The sequence below is a fragment of the Bos taurus genome, chromosome 6, assembly GCF_002263795.3.
Source record: "Bos taurus isolate L1 Dominette 01449 registration number 42190680 breed Hereford chromosome 6, ARS-UCD2.0, whole genome shotgun sequence".
In the NCBI taxonomy this organism is placed as follows: Eukaryota; Metazoa; Chordata; class Mammalia; order Artiodactyla; family Bovidae; genus Bos; species Bos taurus.
Window position 1 is genome coordinate 18815402 of NC_037333.1, and position 13510 is coordinate 18828911.

At 37.8% G+C, this 13510-nt stretch overlaps 1 protein-coding gene across 1 annotated transcript; it reads left to right on the plus strand.

Annotated features, from left to right (window-relative positions):
• Positions 1–988: 988 nt before the first annotated feature.
• GIMD1 (GIMAP family P-loop NTPase domain containing 1) lies at positions 989–13510 on the plus strand. Its single transcript, XM_002688107.6, has 3 exons — positions 989–1082; positions 2346–2742; positions 11667–13510. The coding sequence occupies exons 2-3, from the start codon at positions 2350–2352 to the stop codon at positions 11925–11927; spliced, it is 654 nt and encodes a 217-aa protein (XP_002688153.2). The 5' UTR covers positions 989–1082; positions 2346–2349; the 3' UTR covers positions 11928–13510.

The window sequence follows — 13510 nt, forward strand, 5'->3', positions numbered from 1 at the left end:
ATAAATTGCCTAGTTGGAGAATGTCAGGTTATGCTTTGAGGAAGAAAATGAAAATAAATTCTTGTTCAAAATAACTTCTTAGGAAACAGGGTGCTACTGCCACCTGGGGGAGGCTCTTTCTGCTTCATTCAAAAGTTAAATGTGCTTCTCAGATGAATGAATACAGTTTATGTTTTCTTTGTCATATCCACACAGGAAGATTTTCTGCCCTTATGAAGTCATAAGTCATTCCAGATGTCTCCAAGATTCCTTCATGCAGAAGTACATACTTCACAGACTTTTTGAGAGGTACAGGAGAAGATGAACCAGAATATAACAAAACAAAGGTTTCTACAACTTATACACTAACTATGTTGGTAAATGTGGCTTATATACTAAAAAGTGTAAAAATCAAATTTAAGCTTTTAATAATAAAATAAAAACCCAATTTTTAAGCAAAGTTTACATGGCTTTAAGTTGTAGCTAATTGTACTTTTCTGAAATATGCTATCATTAATTGATATGGAAACTGTATATGTTGATATAATCATGCTAGTGATCATATCAAAATAATAAATTTCAATTGCATGGAAATAGCCAAGAGAGTTTTTTAGAGAATTTTTAAATTTATGAACTAAATACCGTTATGAAGTCAATACTATTGTATGTATATTACATATCTGTTGAAAATTTTCATGAATTAGTGATATGTCAATTACAAAGGACAAAATTGTGACCTTTGCTTTTAAATGTCTAGTTTCTATTTAACACTTGCCAATATTGCATTTCATTAGGCTATATGATAAATTGTTACCTATTAACAATTATCTTAAACAAATAAGTTAATCCTGGAAATAGAAATTTCAGGAAGTACCTATTGAAATTACATATCTCTCAAGTGACAAAAAAAAGTCAATGCTGATTAGAGGAGGACAGCTAATCATTTATAGAAAGTATTCTGGTAATAGATTAACTAAATAAAGTACATACAGTATCAGTCTCAGAGTGGTACAGTAATACTGTCAGAAGGTTGAAGTTCATACCGAACAACCATAGCAGCTTGAGGGAAGTCTCTGGAACAAGCATTTTTAAGATTGGAAAAGGTACGTGACATAGAGCAAACTGGTTGGGATTCCAAAATTAATTAATTCTTTTTTTAAAAAATTACACATCTAATTCTGGAGTAAAAAGAAATCTGAGTGACTATGGCACAGCTGCCACAGCTGAATGAGCTGGGTGAGGTGGGATGGGGTCATCTGCAGGGACTCCTGAGGTGAGTGTCGTTCGTACGAGGGTGTAAGTTTCCTTCAACATGTTCATATTAAGGTCTGGAGAGAGTAAGGTGAAAGGCATTAGAGGAAAAGAAAGAGGCACATAGAACTTTATAGTCAAAATACAAGTTATAAGCAAAAATAGTAAATATGCAATTTTCAATGTCTTTATTTCTGAATCAACAGATTGAGTACATTTGGTGACTGGCCAGTAGCTTTGCCTTATCGATATAATGAAAATGACGGATGACCTTAAAATACACAAAAATAACTACATTTTAGGGGTGTTGTAATGAAATAGATTCTCCCAAGGTTCTCCTCCCTCCTAAGTGAACTGTACAATGTGCTGGTCTTTCCTTCCTTTGTTGAAGAGCCAATACTGAGCTATGGTGAACCACGGAAATGATTAATTATTTCATAACAGAAATTAAAGTAATCATTTTCATCAGAACGTTGCCCAGTTGTTAAAAAATTAGTAAACAGAAACAGAAGTCCTCCTTTAATATTATTCATGTTTCATAGGAGAGAAGCATTCAGGAAGTCAGGAAAGATGATTTTTTGCAGATGCCACTTGTATATTCAAGGGGTGGGGAGGCAGGGAGTGGGGAAGGCAGAACACTGTTTAAAACGCAAGAAGGGCCGTTTCTTCCACTGTACTGTTTCCACTTCTCCACCAAGAGTGAATCATTTTCAAATATTGCTGCTATCTTTGTTTCTGAACTGAGAGACCTCAGCACCCATCATTAAACCAACTCACCTATCACACTGATAAGTTGACACGGTTCTCCTAAACATGGCTTACACTATCTTCATGTAATTCTTTTCCTCATTTTCCTACAATTATTGCTTCCTCCTCCTTTCATTATCTATATTAGATTTCTCTCTCCTCTCTGAGTGTAAACTACTACTATTATTTCCACTTTCCCTCTGTCACTGGGGGGTCTCTGCTTTAGTGGTGTGCTCCTCCATGCTTTAGACACAAAGGAGGGGAGAGCAAATCCGAGGCAATACTTGGGGTGCTCTAGGCCAGTTAAGAAGCCTTACATTGCTGAGGGGAGATGCCTGACTGCTTACGCTGAGCTTTTGTTTACCCAGAGCCATGATGAACTCCAACAAGATGACCATCAACTTGGCCCTCTTTGGCATGACTCAAAGTGGAAAAAGTTCTGCTGGGAACATTATTCTGGGAAGCACTGACTTCCACAGCAGCTTTGCTCCATGCTCTGTGACCAGAGATTGTAGTCTGGGCCGCAGCTGTCACTTCCGCAGCTTCATGCGTCGAGGAGGGCAAGAGGTGACTCTGCAGGTCCAGGTGTTGGACACGCCAGGTTACCCGCACAGCAGGCTGAGCAAGAAGCACGTGAGACAGGAGGTCAGGGAGGCCCTGGCACATCACTTTGGGCAGGAGGGTCTGCACCTTGCACTGCTGGTCCAGAGAGCAGACGTGCCTCTCTGTGGACAGGAAGAATCTTCCCCAGTCCAAATGATCCAGGTAAAGAGCAGTCACACCAGTGACATTATTCCCAATTTGGATGGCATCACCTTAATAGGAATGAACTATGAAAAACTGGTTAAAAGAGGTATTGTAAACAAGTAGTTTAAAACAAGCGCTGATCACATAGGAAAAAACTGGTAAAAATTACTTGATTCTCCCACCAAGAGTAATGTTTACAAATTCCTTTCGAGGAATTCAGTCAGTCATTTTATAACTGGGAAATGACTTCTTATTTTATAAAAGAAAACAAAGCAAAAATGAGATACTGACCTTAGGTTAACTAAATCTCAAACTCCTAAGAACTGAGAATTTGATTGTCTATGTGGTCTCAGACTATCTGCCTCAGAATCAACTGAGCTGTTTGTTAAAAATGCAGAGTCATCCAAGCCTTACTGAAACAGAATCTCAAGAGTAGAGCTTGCCTATCTGTATTTGCATAAACTTTCCATATATTTCTCTAAAACAGTCAAGTTTAGAACCACTGAACTAAAATACCAACTTGCATCCTTTCAACAAGGGACAACCTCTTACAGTTCGCCATAAATGGCTGGGGGGTGGGGGCGGTGGTGGTCACTCTGATTCAGTCATTGAACACTGTATTGAGTACTAGCAGAGTTTAATCATTGGTGAGTGATAATATGAGCCCTGCCCTCAAAACACTCACAGTCTAGAAGAGACAAATAGATAAACACGTATATGACAACACATTAAGTGCCAAAACAGTGCGATCTATAACTCCTCAGTGGAGGAAGCATCACTGAGACCTACACCATGGCAAACATTCAGCGGAGATTTATACTTTATTTATAGGAAAGAAATCAGGAATTGTAGAAGCTTTGCTTGCCTCATCTGTAGGGTGAATAACTGCTCCATGCCAGCCATGAGATCACAGGGACCTCAGAGTGAATAAAAATAACATATGCCACCTTTCCCTAATGGTTCATCTGTTTGTTCATTTATTTACTTTCTTGATTCTCCAGTCTGCTGCTGCTACTGCTGCTAAGTCTCTTCAGTCGTGTCCGACTCTGTGCGACCCCATAGACGGCAGCCCGCCAGGCTCCCCCGTCCCCGGGATTCTCCAGGCAAGAACACTGGAGTGGGTTGCCATTTCTTTCTCCAATGCATGAAAGTGAAAAGTGAAAGTGAAGTCGCTCAGTCGTGTCTGACTCTAGCGACCCCATGGACTGCAGCCAGGTTCCTCCGTCCATGGGATTTTCCAGGCAAAAGTACTAGAGTGGGGTGCCATCGCCTTCTCTAGTCTAGGACCACCCAAATTTAACTGCTAAACTTGACTAGTATTACTCAGTAGCCTCATTAATTGACCTAACTCAGAGATCTCATCTCTACTAGAAGTTCCAAAGTAAACTACAGGGAGAATAGAGAGTAGATATTTTCAAGCAAAATGAATTTGAATGAATGCTACTCTATTTCTGGTCCAATCTCTGATTATGTTGATGTAGAATTTGTTACACTTAGAAAGATAGCATACTTTGCTTTAAAGATATTTTCCTTTAACTAGTAAAGACACAAGATTGTTCTAAATGACAGACACACGTTTTCTTTTTCAGTAACTATAGCTGTTCCTAAAACAAACAAACAAAAAAAAGCATATGTGTAATCACAAAAAAACTAGTGGAAAAAATTAGGGTGACAAGAGTATAAAAAATAATCATCATCCAACTCCTGAAAAATCAAGAATATTCTGTACAAAAGCAAAGATGATTGCAATTAAGAAACAATGTGAAATCTAAGAAAGCCCATGAACCTCCTCTAACCTATTAAAGCCAGCATTCCAACAATATTTCTGGTAGAAATCAAAAGGGGGGCCCTGGAGCTATACTGTCAGTGTAATTTTTAAGCAGCTTAAAAAATTCATTTAAAGCTGCTATTAAATAGACATTTAACTTAAGCTATAGATGGATGTAATCCAGTAAACTCTGTATTTCTCAAAAACTAACCTCTCTCCGTATGTCTCCAGATTTTTCTTTCTGCTGATCCAAAAAAGGGCATTTTAAGAGACATATATTTTGAAAATAGATTTTTCCAGTTTTAGGATACAGAACTATATTGTAATCCCCTAATTTTTTTTTTATACAAGTGAATTCATTTCATACATGTCTCTGATCCTTTTAAATGGTATTTGGCATACATGCAGCCTTCACTGCTTATGGCTGCCTTCCTTAAGTCAGTGTCCAATTCAGGAGTTGAAGGCAGAGAGAAGATGCGCGAGGGAAAGACTCAGATCCAGAACAATTTTTCAAAAGTAAGTAACCTCTCTCCCAGGAGAGATTTAGTAATCCTCAGCAGGGTCATGACCCCTGGAGGCACTGCAGTCCTATTCTGGGCTTCCACCTTGATCTCTGGGTGAAGACTGCCTAAGCACAGGCTGGCTGTTTATGACCTTCTTCCTGAAGGTGCCTCAGATACTAGTGGCAGCCATCTGGATGTGCTCACAGACCGGGAGCAGCTGCAGGATGTCTGAATATTCAACAAGACCCACAGCTGTTAGGAAGGAGCAAGGAGTGGTTAAGGTCCTCTGCTTCCAGACACACCCTGAATTTCTTTTTCTTCCTGGCTCACGCAAAATGAGGAACAGAACATCTGTCTTCGCCTTTGCCTTTCCCCCTTTCTGGGGGCACTGATGCCCTCCATGGAAGGAGTCTTCAAGGCCAGTGCCAGAGAAGCGACCTCTTCTTTTCCTGCACCTCCCTGTTGTCTCTTTAAATCTCTCTCAATTTGTGCTCTAATATTTTATAGAGGGGTTGCTGTTGCTGCTAAGTCACTTCAGTCGTGTTCGACTCTGTGCAACCCCATAGATGGCAGCCCACCAGGCTCCGCTGTCCCTGGGATTCTCCAGGCAAAAATACTGGATGGGTTGCCATTTCCTTCTCCAATGCATGAAAGTGAAAAGTGAAAGTGAAATCGCTCAGTCGTGTCGGACTCTTAGCGACCCCATGGATTGCAGCCCACCAGGCTCCTCCGTCCATGGGATTTTCCAGGCAAGAGTACTGGAGTGGGGTGCCATTGCCTTCTCCGATAGAGAGGTTATAAGCTGCCAATTGTGACAACTGAAATGGTTCCTCAAATGATCCTTTTCTCTTTATGTCAGGCCTTCCTTAATCTACAGCAAAACAGTAGAGATGTTAGTGAGTTGTCTCCCCAAAATGGGGAAAAAAGGGAATGATTCATCTGAATCTTATAATTTGAATTAAAAAAAAAAATCCCTAAATTATAGATCAGAGCATATATAACGGGCTTCTCTGGTCAGATGGTAAAGAATCCGCCTGCAATGCGGGAGACCTGGGTCTGATCCCTGGGTTGGGAAGATGCCCTGGAGGAGGGCATGGCAACCCACTCCAGTATTCTCACCTGGAGAATCCCCATGGACAGAGAAGCCTGGCGGTTCACAGTCCATGGGGTCGCAAAGAGCTGCACACGACTGAGTGACCAAGCACACAGCATATGTAATAGTCTCCTTAAGGAAAGTGCTAGCATGCAAACTGCACTAGGAATTGAATTCAGGAATTGATTACATTCTTTCCACGATCATGGTATCATGTTTGTATTATTACTGTATACAATCAGGTTTCAAGCAAGTATTTTGATTTCGAATGAACAACTTGACTGCTGATGTTATAGATGGGTGTACACAGACGGGGTTCAGAAAGACCAATGCAAGACCTGCACATACTGAACAGAGATCATGGGCTTAGCTGTTCCACAGAATTCAGTTGAAATATGTCTATTACAGTTCTAGGTACATGACTATAGATGTTACTTAACACAACTTTCTTGGCTTCAGTTCCTCATTTATAAAATGGGGATAATTTACCTATGTTAGAGAGCTCTGAAGGCTGTATTTAATAAATGTAATGTGCTTGGCATCATGCCTGAATTACAGCGGGTTCGTAGTAGGTTTGCAGAAAATTGCCACTACTATTGTTTCGTCATCATCACTATCTAGACTGTGATGAGTAACGTATTCAAATGAACTACTAGATATAAGCAACACATTACAGAGGTTAAGAGCCTGGGTCCTGCAGTAAGTTATCCCTGTGTTCAATTTCCTACTTAGTTACTTGCTTTGTTACCTTGGGCAAATAACTTCTCTAAACTTCAATCTTTCCAGTGATAAACTGGAAAAGATAATAGTTTTCTGGGTTACTTTTGGAATGAATGTCATATTAACATAATGGTAAATTAATTCAAACACTCCCACATGTCAAGTGCACAATAAACGTTACCTATGATCACTATAACATTTTTGCTAGTGTTTTACTCTAAAACTGGGACATATTATCTGTAGCCTTCTTTGGAATATTTTGATAGGCTTCATAAAAGAGTGAAATCAAACTTACACTGCCCTGATATATAAGAACTTCCTTATTAATTTAGGGAAAAAATGTAGGAAAAAAATTCACTGGGTTAGTAATGTTAAACTGAGAAGACGCAATTTAGTGGGAAGGACAGGGGTCTGGCAGTCAGGGAACCTCTGTTACAGGCCCAAGTCTGCCAATAATTGGCAATGTGGCTTTGGCCAAGCCATTTAGTATCACAAGGAAGGCCTTAATATCCTCATCTGTAAAATAAGGCAATTTTGACAGATGATCTCTAAGGTTGACTCTTCTCTAAATCTGATCTAACAAGGCTTATCATTCAGCTTTGGCTCTCTAAGAAGAAAATGTGGTGCTCTAAGTGGGAAGAGAATAAGGGAATAACATAAAGAATGGTCCTTATTGTCCTCCTGATCCATGATAATTTTTTTTCCTCAGTTGATGTAATAGTTGGCTTTTTTAAAAGTTTCCCCCTAAAAAGACCAGATGCTATGATTTCATCAACCACAAACAAATGGGGCAGGGCTGGTGAGGTCCTGGGAAAATGAACACAATTTCTGGAAAACAAAGTTTAAATCCTAACTAGTTGTCCCAAAAGGACTAGATGGACTCATACCCATTAGCACTTTGAAATCAAACAATTTATGATTGATTATAAATTTTCCATCTAGCTTAGTATTATATTTAAATTGTTAACACCAGATAACTTACATTAACCTATCTTTCTTTTGGATTTTTATGTGAGCTATCAATCAACCGTGATTATTCTCTGGGTCTGTAGAGAACATGTTTGGCCACTAACATGATGACTATACACCAAGCAACACTACTTTCAAATATTCAACTATTTTCTGGCCAAAAATCAATTTAAAGAATATAAGCTAAATCAACCATTCTCTTCTATTTTTGGCGGTAATTCAAAAGTGCAATTTCTCTCACAGTTTAGGACATGAGCATCTTTTCATAAATAATTACCAACATGTAAAAACTTTCCAGTGGCTGAACACATGGACTCGTAAGTGGTGTCAAGCTTACAAATCTATTACCCTTAGGTGCTTTAACTCATTTTTCCTGAATTATATTATGGTTTAAAGTATAGCAAATGTCTGGTGGAAACAAAGGCAGGGAGGGCATGTTCATGTTACAATATAGAAAGCCAGGAACTAAAAACACACTGTGAAGGTTACACCATTTAATGCAATAAGTACTAACCGAGCAAGAGGAGAGTTCTATGTTATGACATATAACTCAGGAGAGAACCACTCGAGCCAGTTTATTTAACATTAATTTGTATTATGTCGATGTTGTATAAATATTTAATAACAAATATAGCCCATGCATCAACCAATACCCAGAGAATAGTTCTGGCAGTAGCACTCAAGGGAGCTTAAGGGCAGTAGCTATTTATTAACTTATATTAAACATTTCAATATGAGCACATCAATAAGGCACTGGGGAATGTAAGGTATGGCACTAAATTTGAGAAACTTCTAGAGGCAAGAATGATGAAAGATCAATAGTTGTACTTGTTAAAAATAAAATCCCAATACTATACAATTCCCAGTAATGCTCAATCACTTTCTTTACTTGGTATGTCTTTATCGTCTGAGAAATTCCTTGCTAATTTCTATGCTCAGGCATCATCACATGCCAGATAAATTTTCTGATCCCTCCCTTTACCCCCACGTTACCTCCCCCACCCAAAATTAGACTAAATGTCTACCTCTGTAGTGCCAATATATTTTCTATCACATTTGCAAGGACAACAAATTAAATGTACTTTTTCCCTATGTGTCCCTCTTCCTTAGCCATAAGCTTAGTTAGTAAACAAGAATTTCCATCATACACAAGCAAGAAATGCATGTTTTGTACCATTCCTTGTCTTGGAACAAAGTAGATCCCTCAATAAGTATTTGCAGAAGAATAAATCCCCCAGAGAGCTTTTAAAAATTTATATCCCCAGGTTCCATCCCTGAAGATTTTGATGCACTTTTAGTAAGCACCCTAAGTGATTCTGGTGTAAATGGCCCAGAAATCTTCTTATTCTCAGAACCTAAATCTATTATATTTAGCATGTCATTGATTTTTCAACCATTCAGGTTAATCTTCTTGGGTTGCAATAAAAATACCACCAACTTTGCGGCTTAAGCAACAGAAATTTATTGCCTGTCAGTTCTGGAGGCTATGTCTGAAATAGATGTCAGCAGGTGAGTTTCTTCTGAGGGCTGAGAGTGAGGGATGTGTCCAAGGATTCTCTCCTTGGCTTATGAATGGCTGACTTTATGCTTACCTGGTTTTCTCCCAGTATTCATGTTTTTTGTCCACAGTTCTGTTTTATAAAGACATATTGGATTAGAGTCCCAGCCTAGTGAATTTATCTTAATTAACTGCATCTGCAATAATCCTATTTCCAAATAGTCACTTTGGAGGGACTGGAGTTTAAGTCTTCAACATCAATTTGGAGAAAGGGGTTACAATTCAATCCACAGTATGGTTTATTTATTTTCCAGTTCTCTGACTTCTCTCCCACAAGAGATGTGTTAGAGTACACAGAATATACGGAAAACTCTGAGGTCTGCTAATTTTGCTATGTCACTATTAGCTAAAATGTGATGTTGACATTGCACATATACTTTGATTTACACAAGAGCTATGTTCTTCAAAGGTTGGGGTAAAGGTTGGCAATTTGTGTTTTAAAGGCACATAAAATATGCCAATTAAAGTCTCTCTTTGCAAAACTCTTTTTTGTAAAGTTAGAATCTTCCCGTTAAAATAATTATTCTCTAATGTACTGATCTTGAAATGTCTGAGGATTTTCTTGAAGCAGGGCATTTTCAGAAGAACCAGAAGCATACAATTATTCTATGGTGTAGAAAGACTGATATGAGGAAAATTTGGGGACCTATACCTTGAGAGAGTCCTCTGAATACAAAACAGAAAGTGCAGACTACAGGCAAATCTGTGAAAATGAACTAGAGTAGAAGAGAGAAGTTTCACAGGAAACTACAATTTTGTGTCCCAAAGATTAAACTTCAAAATTGAGGAACCAAAGTTAATAAATAAAACCCCGAATCATCTATTTAAGATGATGGTGAGGGTCTAAATTCCAAATTAATCCAACATATTTATTGAGTGCACAATGTATTAGAGGCTTTGATTGATATAGGAAGACACAGACTTTCCAAGAAGTCACAGTCAAGTTATAGAGATGAATGTGAAAATAAATAACTCTGATAAAAGTTAGACTGTATTAGGAGTTATAACTGGTAACTGTGGTCTTGAGATGTTTCTAATTTTTAGGTATATTGTTCCACAGTTCTTATATTTTCATATTAGATTTGCATATCCCAATTCTTTCCTTCCTCGCTTCCTTCTTGTTTCCTGTTTCCTTTCTTCATTTTTTTCAGTTGTTGAATATTATGACTCATACTTATTCAAGTTTCCCAAACTACCTTTCAATTTTTCAGTATTTTTATAAACTAGAGTTTGTATTAATCTAATACCTCTGTATAGGTTTGTACTCAACCTCTGTATATTAGTTTCTCCATACCATAATTGCATCTCCCACAAATCATCACGTTGAACTTCAAAAGAGGTAAAGCTTTAGCATATCTGGCACTAAATATTAGTTGTTCTCCCTTCTTTTAATTTTAGAGGTTCTGGATATGTTATTAAATTATTCCTAAGCATATTTCTCTTGCTATTACAGTAGCAGCTTTGGAAATATTTTTGTAATGGGAGTGTTTGGAATGGAGTGAACTTTACTGTTGCATTGTCATGATTTCATATAACTTTGCAAATATTCACAAAAGTTAAATGGTTACTTCTAGATGCCTTTCATACTGTGTTAATGATCTGCCACATGCTATTACTTCTGCTTTACATCAGCTTTTTACTATTCAAATAAGAATTTATTATATAACCAACTTCTACGTATTACTAAACAAAGGAATACTAGTATTCAATATTTTTCACCCACATTAGAGGAAGTCACCCAATAAATTGGGTTTGATTCTACATATGTGAAGAGGATGTGAATCACAGTAATATTTTGTAGTTGTTCCAAATGACCAACTGTATTTTGATAGCATTTCCATTACATGTCATCTGATTCATCAATAGATTGTAACCAGATTATGTAACTGTAAATTCTCAGAAAATGCTTTTAGTGATAATACAATATTCCTACAGAAAAAGATATGACATTCTCCTGAGTAAGGTCCTCTGACTTAAAGGATTTCAGTGGTTCTAACAGATTCAGGTTGACAGGCAAGTATGTACAACTGCTGAATGTTGTAAAGGTAATTATATCATGCAGCACAGATAATACACAGTTTTGAAGCTGTATTTACACAAATTACAACAAAATAAAATGGAGAACTTAGCTTTTTTTTAAAAGAAAGCCCACCCATCTCTCTGCATTTGCTTACATTATTTGACTTCATCATCATTTCCCATTATATATTTCAGTTTTAGAAACATAATGAGGTACAGGTCTGTTTACTGTCTGTGTTAAACCAAAACTCTTCTGCTCATCTTTGAGAAATACAGTCAAAAGCAAATAGCCACTTATCTCCTCTCTTTCAGGAACTTCTGGGCCACACTTGGATGAATTACACGGCCATTCTTTTCACCCATGCAGAAAAAATAGAAGAGGCTGGGTTCAATGAAGATGAATACTTACGTGAGGCCTCCGAAACACTGCTAAAGCTACTAAATTCTATTCAGCATAGGTATATTTTCCAGTATAAAAAAGGAAACTCACTTAGTGAACAAAGACTAAAAATCTTGGAAAGAATCATAGAATTTGTAAAAGAAAATTGTTACCAAGTTCTTACCTTTAAGTAAGATTTGGGTGAAAGGAAAAGCGCTTTGGGTTTTAGAATGTGGACCATCAGAATTTCCGTATGCTGCCAGTGAGCATGTACATTGATATAACCACTTTGGAAAACTGTTTAGCAATTAAAAATAAGATTCCTAAGGCAAACCCTGACACAATAATTATATATGTCCAAAAGAAATGTATATATCTGTGCACTAAAAGACATGTGTGTATAAAAATGTTCATAGCAGTACTACTTATAATAGCTAAAAACTGGAAATTACCCAAATGTCCACTAATGGTAGAATGGATAAACAAATTGTGGTATATTCACACTATGAAATATTATGCAATAAGGAGAATGAGCAAACTAAACTGCATGTAACAAGATCAATGAATTATCCAAACGTAACGTTGAAAGACGGAGAAGGCGATGGCACCCCACTCCAGTACTCTTGCTGGAAAATCCCATGAATGGAGGAGCCTGGTGGGCTGCAGTCCATGGGGTCGCTAAGAGTCAGACACGACTGACCGACTTCACTTTCACGCTTTGGAGAAGGAAATGGCAGCCCACTCCAGTGCTCTTGCCTGGAGAATCCCAGGGACGGGGGAGCCTGGCGGGCTGCCATCTATGGGGTCGCACAGAGTCGGACACGACTGAAGTGACTTAGCAGCAGCAGCGGCAATGTTGAAAGAAAGAAGCCGGACATGAAAGAGTATATATGCTATGATTTGATCTGTCAGAGTCAAAACTAATGTAAATTAAACTATTTTGCTGTGACAATCACAAGGAAGCCAAGTTACCCTTGTGGGGAGGAGGTAGAAGAGTGAAAGCAAACACCGGGGCGGCTTCTGAGGCTCCAGTAATGTTCCATTTCTTGATCTGGAAGCTGGTTTCACAGTGTGTCCCCACTGTGAAAATCCAACAACAAGCACTTCTGACTTATGAACTCTATACTACATACGCTATACTTAAATAAAAGTTAGAGATGAATAATTATACAAATTTTCAAAACTTGCTCCACTGCTTACATGATGCTTTTAAAAACTTACACTAGTACACTTGTGAAGGCCTATTCCTCATGTGAGATATCTACTTCATATTTACTATAATTATGAAACAACTTAGCACACAGTAGATGCTCAATAAATGTTAACTTCCCTTTTCCACTTTCATATGATCCCTGGTTCCTATTTAGGCTTGGAAATGTAGGTAAAAGCTCAGAGCCAAATACTGCAGCACAAATAATGGAAATAACTGTTAACCAAATACAGATAAAGCTTTGACTGAAAAAGAGGCTTCCAGTCTGCCTTGGAAGGTCAGTCAATCTGGATAGGGAGAAAGCTCCAGGATAATCTCAAAGACAGCAGTAAAGATCAAAGGAAATTAATTTGAGTTAATTACAATAGCCAAGTCCATCAACAAGTCAAAATCAGATCACCCCCAAGTTTAACATTTGCACGAGTGTTATCATTTACAAGATTCTTTCCTAATATAGTCTCCAATTTACAGCTTGTTTGTATAATTTGTAAATGGTTTTTTTTAGTGTACATTGTACTTTTATTTTCCATTAAAAACAAGATTAAAGCTGGTGGTTATTCTCTCAGA